The 9,838-nt window shown below is 28.7% G+C and overlaps 1 protein-coding gene across 4 annotated transcripts in view; it reads left to right on the plus strand.

Moving 5' to 3' along the window:
* The window catches only part of LOC117174888 (transcription factor CP2-like protein 1), a 65,444-nt gene that overhangs the window by 53,757 nt on the left and 1,849 nt on the right, over window positions 1-9,838 (plus strand). For all 4 annotated transcript variants that reach the window (XM_033364306.1, XM_033364307.1, XM_033364308.1 and 1 more), the window contains 2 exons: window positions 1,017-1,209; window positions 2,847-3,297. In XM_033364306.1, the coding sequence (XP_033220197.1) occupies window positions 1,017-1,209; window positions 2,847-3,297 (644 nt within the window). The remainder of the gene's footprint in view (window positions 1-1,016; window positions 1,210-2,846; window positions 3,298-9,838) is intronic.

The raw sequence follows: 9,838 nt of genomic DNA on the forward strand, positions 1-9,838 counted from the left end.
AAGAGGGGTCAAGATTCTTGCGTAAGCAGGTTTCTTCTTCTGGAACTAGATAAACTACTTTCTTGCAAGTTTCTAACTCTTGTTTACTCTTTTATTCATTCTTTTATGTAATTGTGGGAACTGAGTTTTTCAATTGGGAATAAAAGGGAATGTTCTAGAACTGCTTAACCGTCTCAGATGGAACTTCGATTTCAATTTTATTTTCAATTTCAAGATTCATAATAATAAATCAGCCTCGAAAGTCATGAGTCATATTTCTTGCAGCTCTTAATGGAATGGAATAGAACCTTGCAACATAGTTTTTGACTAAATTGTAAAAACGTAATTGTAAATGTGTATACTCATTACTCAGCTATTACTAGTACTGAAGCCTGAGGTCGATTTAGCAATACCATCATAAAAGTTTTAAAACCCGCCGCGCTAACGCTCAATAGTTCGGTTTACACCAGTTCGAGGTTTTATTGTACCTTGGTTCTGCTCACATCGAAGACACTTGTTACGCGAATAATTTCATAGCTGGTAATATCCAATTTCAACTATAAACCGTGATGTCACCAATAATAATACATTTTAAGCATCCTGTATAATCTAGAATCATATTCAACAAATTTTGTATGATAGCATTGGCTCAAGATAATTATAGAGGGGTACGATGGGATTAAACGACTGGCAATAAAAATGATTAATTAGTGGATATTTGTACTTTTTAAAATCAGTTTTGAAATTAGTTTATATTTCTAGATGATGCGCAATTACTTTATTGTTTAGACAGCCTTCATTTTTATCAAACTTTTATTTTATTTTGTTATCACTTTAAAAAATCACAATATTTGTCATTTATATTGTGAAAGGGATCTTTACTCTGATAAACTTTAAACAATTTTTCAATTACCCAACGTTCTTTGTCAGCGAGTTTCCGCAAAATAAAACACGTTTTGCAATTTGTACGTATTTAATACAATTTTTGTGGGGTTTCGTAATATATTTTTTATTTGTATCTTTTTTTTTCATTACAGCTCCCCGCAAAGTCGTACTGCAATCAGCGGCAGATCTTCGCCAGTTGCAGCTCCACTAACACTTTCTGTACCTACTACTGGTATTCTTCCAAGTGTACCTACTCCAGAAATTGTGAAAGAAGACATCAGTGCAGCACCAGCTCTCCCATCTTCAGATGCCATTTTACCTGATAAGTCTTGCACTGATGCAAATGTTAGTTTTGGATTTTTCAGTCAGATTTTTCTTAAATCTAATTAGAATTCTTTGTTAAGCCTTTCAATTTGGATTTTCTTCACGGTGGCGGCTTAAACGAGAAACAGGGAATTTAATTAAAAACTCGGGAATTTACTTATGATCGCAGTAAAATTCAAGTTTAAACGAAAATTTAACTATTCTATTTTTTGTTGAAAATTTATCTTTTTGGTTGAAAACGCAACTATTTGGTTGAAAATTGATTTTTTTTCTTCAGAAATAAAACTTTATGGTTGAAAATTCACCTTTTTGGTATAAAATGCAACTTTTATTTAGTTGAAGATCCATAATTTTAATTGCAAATTTACCAGTTTGTTTGAAAATCAAATCCTTCAACTGAAAATTTGAATGTCCATTTTTGGTTGAAAATTGATTTTTTATTGTTTAAAATTCAACAATTTGGATGAAAACTTGTATTTTTCAGTTGAAAATTCAATTTTTTCGTGGAAAATCTACATATTTGGTTGAAAGTCGATTTTTTGGGTAGAAAATTATCCTTAGTTACCAAAAGAAATGTTCTTGTTTAAAAATGCAAGTATTCCAGTCAGAAAATACAATTACTTAGTTGAAAGTTAAACTATTTTGTTGAATTTTTTTTTGTTTGGAGACTCCTCATTTTAATTTAAAATTAATTTCTTTTATTGAAATAAGAGCTATTTGACTCAAAACTTGTTTCTTCTGTAGATAAAAAGGATTTTTTTCCGTAAATTTAATTATTTTGTTAAAAATTTGTTTCTTTTTTTGGTTGAAAATTATTTTGTTTTGGAACTAAAAATTTAAGTATTATTCCACTTGAATATTACATAATTTTTGATAAAAATTCATCACTTTGGCTGAACATTCATTTTCGGACTAAAAATTTACCTATTCAATTTTTGGTTGAGAAATAATCCTTTTTGGTTGAAAATTAATCTTTTTTTAGAAATTAATCTTCTCGGTTAAAAATTCATCTTGTTGGTCAAAAATTCAATAATTCTAGTTGAAGATTCATCATTTTAGTTGAAAGTTTATCTTTCTGGCTTATTCCAATTGAATATTCCATAAGTGTAGATAAAAATTCATCTCTTTGGTTGAAAATTTATTTTTTGACCAAAAATTAATTATTATATTTTTGGTGGAAAACTATCTTTTGAGGTTCAAATTAATCTTTTTTGGTAGAAATTAATCTTCTCGGTTGGAAATTCATCTCGTTGGTCAAACATAAAATTATTCTAGTTAAAAATTCATAATTTTAGTTGAAAATTCATCTGTTTTTTGGAAGATTAATATTTTTAGCTTAAAATTTAATTAGTTGTGCTTTAGTTAAAAACTCATTTTCGACAAATTAAGCATTTGTTTAAAAATTCATTTATTTTGTTTTTTTTGCACTGTTGCGCTAAAAGATTTTCATAATGAAGGTCATGAGAATTACAATGCATATTTGCGTTTAGCCGAAAATAAGAATATGTTAATTTTAATTGGCCAAGATAATTTAAAAAGTTGACCGGGAAATGACAGGGCATTTGAAATCGTTGTCCGCCGAATTGCCACCCTGTTCTCCCATTTTTTAATGATAAATATGACCGTAATTTATAATGGAATTTTCTCCTCAATTCTAGGTTGTCCCCTACCCTTCAGATTTACCATTAGACGCAAATGTCTCGGAAACGACTGCCTGGTTGCGAGCAGCGCGTTTTCATGCCTTTGAGTGCATATTCTCAAGTTTCACGGCTTCGGATATTTTGCGTCTATCTCGAGAGGACTTGATCCAGATTTGCGGCGTGGCTGATGGAATCAGGCTATACAATGCTTTGCACGCGAAGGCCGCTTCGCCCAAGTTGACTCTCTACTTTGCAATTGAGGGAAACAGTTCCATTTGGCGAGTTGTGTATCTGGAAAACCTTACCAATACTTCTCTCACCAGCAGATTACTAAAAACACTCAATTTGACTCCAGAGAGATTTCATTCCCTTATTTTGCTTGGTCCACAAGGAATCCACGTGCTTGTCACCAATGAACTAGTGGCCAACATGAAGGATGAAAGCATGTATTTCGTCGAAACTGTCAAAGGTCAGTTTTTGAAAAAAAATTAAACTTCTGGTTTGGGCTCGTCCATGTATTATGTAACACTTTGCAAGGGTGGCCGCTTGACCGGGAATTTGACAAATGTGCAGAAAAAAAGTCTGTCCAGCTTTGATTTCAACAGTTTTTTAAATAATAAGTTAAATTGCTTATGTTTTTTACTTATATCATTCAGTTTACAATGCATAATTCGAAAATCTTTCACTTACATTTTTTTCTTTGTAAGCGTACATTTTTCATTTCAATAATTTTAAAATACAGTTTTTAAATACTTAAGAAGTTGTGAACTGAGCATATAAATTATGATTTTTAAAATAGAACTATACATTAAGGATTAACAAGTGAATACTAATTGATTTTACAAGACGATTTAAAGAAAATTAAGCGCCCGGTTGAAACTTTATAAACTGTTCACAATTTTTGAATATTTGAAAACGATATATTCATTATTGAAGACTTTTATTAAAATTAAAATAATGGTTTGGTCTAAAATTTGAAACAGCTATTATAATTACTATTATTTATTATTCATATTATTCCTTTTATTATTCCTAAAAAATGCGAGTGAATTGAAGAGAATTTATAAGGTCTGAAAAGATTCAAAATTAATTGAGAATTTCAAATGATTTCAAATAATTTAAAAGAAGTGCCTACGTATATCGACAAAATTGGTCTATTTGTACCGAAATTTCGGTTCAAATGGCCCCCTTGCCTAATTTAGAACAAGATATTGATTTATGCAGATGTGAAACATAAAGTTTAGAAGATTTTTAAGAATTGTGAAATGCTTCAAAAGAATACAAAACATTTCTTAAAATTTCCTAGGAAAATTGAAAATGACTTTTTATTTTAAAGAATGAATTCAAGAGAATATTTAAAAAAATATATAAAAAGATTTCCAAAAATTTCAAAAATGAATCTGGAAAATTTTAAGATCTTTTTTATTTTGCAGAATTAAAAAAAAGTTTAGAAAGAATTCAAATCATTAAAAAAGATGTTTAGGCGATCTGAGAAAATTTCAAAAATGATTTAAAATTTGAAAAATGTAAAACATCGTGTAGATGTCTCCATTTTTTGAAATATAATAATTTTAAAGTTATTCTGCTCAGTTTTTATTACTTCAAATGGAAACATTTATAGCTTTAGAGTTCGATTTTTTTACTTTCATTGTTAAGTAAAATTTTTTTTTTAATTTGAAATAAGTGTTCCATCAACCAAATCCCAAGAATTTACTATTTTTGTAGATAATTTAAAAAAATGATAATTTAGTCAAAAGTGATTTTGTCTAAAATATGGTTATAGAATATTATTTTTATTATAGAAAACTGTATAAAAAAAAAATTAGCAATATTTTTTTGCACACAGAAAATATATTCATAGTAAAAAATGTGATTATTGAAAGTTACTTAACAATGGTTTGAAGAGGGGTATTTTGACCCGATTACGTAACATTTTTAATTCAAGAATTTTATGCACCATCCACTTTCTATATAAAAAATTGTAAGTAAATAATTTTAATTCATCATAAAATGTATTTCTAAATGTTTCTAAATATTATTAATAGAAGACAAAATTTAAATTGTACATGATTGTTGAATAATGGGAAATAATTCTATTCTTAATATTTCGCTACCACAATATCATTTTTAAGCTTTCTTACATTTTTTAAAGAGATAAAAATAACTAAAACTCAAGATGTAAGCATTTTTTAGGTAAATTTTATTTTGCATGGTTGTCAAGAGAAAGAAAAATAAAAATGGTTAAGATTAAGAGGGCTGTGTACTAGCGTAGGAACTCTGAGTTAAGTGTACGAGAGAGACAGAAATGTGATAAGCACGCCCAAAAGGGTGGAGCTACCCTTGCGGCGGGTCGTAGTTTGTCGAGCAGACGGTTTTTGGCCTCGCAAGACCTTTCCATTGTTTGAGATTGGACACGGCGGAGATAAATCCGAATTTTATACAATATTCATTAATATGATTTTAATATACTGCATTAGCATCGTTATATTATTCTGAGTAAATCAAAAAAATGTTGATAAAAATCGGTCAATATTTTGAATCTCAGCTGCATAGGTTCCTATTCCCCAAAAGAGAACGTGTTTTCTTCCTTGTAATTGTACCGACAGATTACCTCACAGAGATGTCCTCTATTTCCCAAAAGTGTTCATATTTTGAGGTTATTTAATTCCTTCTGTTACATTCAAAAAGTATGTGTAATAAACTGTTTTAATTCCTTCACGTGGGATATGAGTTTTGAAAGTTTAATTTTATCAATTCAAGTGCGCCTCTCTAGAGTTAAAATTATTCTAATTCACACATTTAAATAGATTTCTTTGATGCATTTTTTAAGACGTTTAAATGAAATATTAAAATGTAAATAAATATAAACTTGAATATTTTTTGAATTTATAAGTTTTAGAAATATTTAATAATAAAACATAGGTTAAATAAATGCTGTCTTTAAATTTTACTAAGTCGATTGAGAGGAATAGAATTTTCACTTTTTCTGTTCCCGTTGTTTGGATTTTTAGACGGAGGAAGAATCGCGTATTCATAGGAATAAAAATTCTTAATTTTTCAGAGTTTAACACTCATTGCCGGGTTCCTGACTCTTTTACGAATCCAAGCATACCACACAACTAATAATTGTTAACAATAGTTTTTCCTTAACTAACCGTAAAGAGTCGAAATAAAGTTTGAGACGTTGAAAATGCTCTTTTTCAATTTTCGTCTGATCGTAACATATGGTGGAGATAAATTCGAAATATACTTGATATAAAATACAAAGTTGGATTGCAATTTCTTATTCTACTAGAAAAAGACGTTTTTAATATAAGAATCTAATTTTTGTATTGTTAAGTAATCGTTAGAAACCTGGAAATTATTCTTCAAAAGTAGGGTAACTTTGACCAAGTATGTTTTTAATATCAATATCAATTATTAAAATTTGTGCTAGCAGTGCTAGCCTAGTACAGATTGCCGGAGTCGCAGTACTGGGCATCTATACGCAGCCAGTACTCGCTGGTAGCGCTTCACAATGCTTCCTTGTACTAGTTCTGTACTGGCAAAACGCCGACGGTCGTTTTCGTACGTTTTTCATAAAGGATCTAGCCTATTAATTTTCTAAATTTTAGAAATAATCATCACAAAGCGTAATTTGTTGTAATTAACATTTTATTTGTAAAACATTGCTGCGTTAGGCTGGCGAATTTTTTAAAATTTATAGAATTTATTTATACTAAAATTATGAATAATCAATTCTACACATAATAGGGTTGTTCGAAAAAGGTACCTCCAAAAATGTCTCCAAAAATGTCTCCAAAAATGTGCAGATTGAAATTTTCATATTTAATTCAATTGGACATAAATTGCTGTTCGTCAGGTGAACGAGCTGATTATCAGTTGAAACAGTAGTCGTAAATCAAAGTTGACTTCAAAAAGAAACAATATATTTTACATAAGGATGATGTAAAAAATAACATTAGTCATTTTTTATTCTATACATTAATTCGTGGGTTAATCACAATCCATTTCACGTCTATACCTATTTTTGAATTATCTTGAAGTCTTAAAAATATTTTTAAAGATTTATTTGACATTTATAAATTTATAAAGACTCCGAGAACTTTGAAAGAGATTACACTAATTTGAAGAAATTTCCAAGATTTTCAGGTATTTTATAAACTTCAAAGACATTTTCACCAGCTTTTTACTTGGAAGTAGTTTACATGATTTGAAAACCTTCGAAGGCATTTTCTGTTTTAATTTAATTACTTTTATGTAATTTTAAAGCTTTTGCGTTGCTTAAGGGTAAACAATGTTCTAGAATTTCTGAAGATATGAAACGATTTAACATTATCTAATAAGGTTTTTAAAGACTGTCTATGATTTCGAGGGATTTAACAACTATCAATGTACTTCAATACATTTTCCATGCAGTCGCAAAATATAATTACAATATTTTCTGATACTTTTAAATATTCCATAGCATTTTTCAGATATGTAAACAATTTCAAGGGATTCCCAAGGGTTTTAATAATTGTATGGAGTTTTAAAATTTTAATGCATTTCACAGAATTGTTTGTGACGACCTGTAGAGATTTTCAAATATTTTGTGCAATTCATTTCGAATTCGCCCTGAAATCTTATTAATTTATCGTAAATCCTATTGAGTTACTGTAAATTCTTTTGAGTTCTTCTAAATTCACTCAATTCTACCCAATCGAATTACTTTTTCCATATTTGAAAATTGTTTTTAATTCACTTGATTTCTTTTTTAAATGCAGCTAGAATTTTTATGAATTAAATATAATTTTTCTCAATTCCTTAAAATTTCTGCAAATTCATTTAAAATGTGTTATAATGAATAAAAAGTATTTAAAAATTTTTCACAACACTTTTCCCCAGGATTTTCAAATCCTTTGTAATGTTACTTGAATTGTATCGAATTTTTCTGAATTTATCTTGAATCTGTTACCATTTGTGCTCGAAAAAGTACCCTATGAGGTTGAGAACAACCACCTACATTATACTCTTTATATTATCCCATAGGGACTGTGAGTCCTGCAAATATTTAAAAAAGTTTTTTCTTAGGCAATGACTTTTCGTCCCTCTGATCCCTTAGTTGCAGAATCCCTTCCCGGAGAAATATGTTGTTTTATAAGGTGTTTCAGACGACTTTTATATTTCATTGATTGAATGAAACAATTCTCAAAGAAAGTTATGAATATTTAAGCTTCCAAAAGCGAGGAGCGTAACAAAAACAAAATTTGTCAAATATTATTTTTTCAAAGTGTTAAAATTTCTAAAGAAGTATTTCAGTAAATTTCGAAACTATCTCCGTGACATGCTTCGATTAGACGATAATTCATATAGAGCATATTCAAAATTTCAAACTTTATTTCAACTTCTTACGACTATTTTATATGAAAGAATTGTTTACAATTATAAATCATATGTTATGCCTGGATTGGATTGTTATGCTTTTGGAGACATGTCGAAACTTTTGTTAAATATCGAACTTCAAGAGTGAAATAATGTTTATTATATCAAAAATAGGCTTGGCCAAACTTACCCTACTTTTTAAGAATTACTAGATTCAATTTTTCATGCAAAAAGTGACTCCTAAAAATATATACCATTCGAATCAGAATTTCAAGAAACGCCCAAATCCGTTGAACGTCAGAGTAGTATTTTTAGCATATTTCTTGGGAACTTTAAAATTTCGTTCATTTCGTTGGTGGCTAAAGAGAAAATTCAGAAATGAATCCAAGAAGGTTTTCTTGGGAAATCGTGCCAGATGTGAATTCCAGTTTGCGTAGGTATACTCGGGCCCTGCAAGTTCCCGGGGTGAGGTAAAGGGTATGCATTGCATTGAGTACAACAGCGTGGGCGTGCCTAACGCTCTCTCTAGCATTTCGCCGCTAGGATCGGTAGTTACTTGCCTTAAATTTAACCCAAAAATTCTTTTCGTTTAAGCATGTTTTTTAGTGTTTATTTAACAGCAATAATTCTTTCATACATGTTAATCTTTTCAGCAAGACTTTATCTACGTTCATGTTTGTATACAATTTTCGAAATAATCATTAAAAGCCAAAAATTGGCCATCAAAAGTAGGGTAACTTTGACCAATCATATTTTTAATATAATAAATATTATTTCACATTTGATTAAACATAGACATTGCTCATTATTTTCGTAATCCAGACATACCACATAAGTCAAATTTATCCCAATACTTTCGGAGAAATTACACCTAGACGACATGTCTCCAAAAGCCCATGTACACAGCCCTCTTAATGGGAAAATTTGTAATGATTGCTTTGTAATGAATTCTAATAGAAAATTGAAAGAATATCACGAAACATTTAAAATTATTATATAAATAATTATTATAATTATATAAATAAGTTTTTATTTCGAAAAATTAATTTTAAGAGATTATTAAAAAAGATTTTTAAAATTCTCAATGAAGAATGAGAAAGATTTTAGAGGAAATTTTTTAAATCCTGATTTTACAATTTTTTTATAACTTATAAATAAATTCAGGAATTTTTTATATAATTTGTAAAGATAAGAAGGTTTAGCAGGTCTGACAAGATTAAAGAAAGAAGAATTTTTTTAATATTCATGTTAAAATTTTGAACAATTTTTTATTTAAAAAAATGAAATTTAAGAGAAAATTAAGAAAGGTTTTGACACATATTAAACGTTTTCTTAAAACTTCTAAAAAATGTGTAGAAGATTTGAAAGCACAATTTTCAATTTGGTAAGATTAAAAATAAAAAAAATGTAATCTAGTAAATTTAAAAAATGTTTAGTAGAATGGAAGAGATTCGAAAAGAATTTCAAACTTTAAAAGATTTTTAAAGATTTCAAAAATAAACTTTAGGAACTTTAAAAGAATTTCTAAAGGTTCAAGTGAATAAATATTTTTATGAATTTAAGACGTTTTAAATATAGTTAATAAATATTAAATAATTATCGTGCATATAATGTTACATCAAAATGCCCAATTGGGGGGGGGGGGG

The sequence above is a fragment of the Belonocnema kinseyi genome, chromosome 6 (genome assembly GCF_010883055.1).
Source record: "Belonocnema kinseyi isolate 2016_QV_RU_SX_M_011 chromosome 6, B_treatae_v1, whole genome shotgun sequence".
Lineage (NCBI taxonomy): Eukaryota > Metazoa > Arthropoda > Insecta > Hymenoptera > Cynipidae > Belonocnema > Belonocnema kinseyi.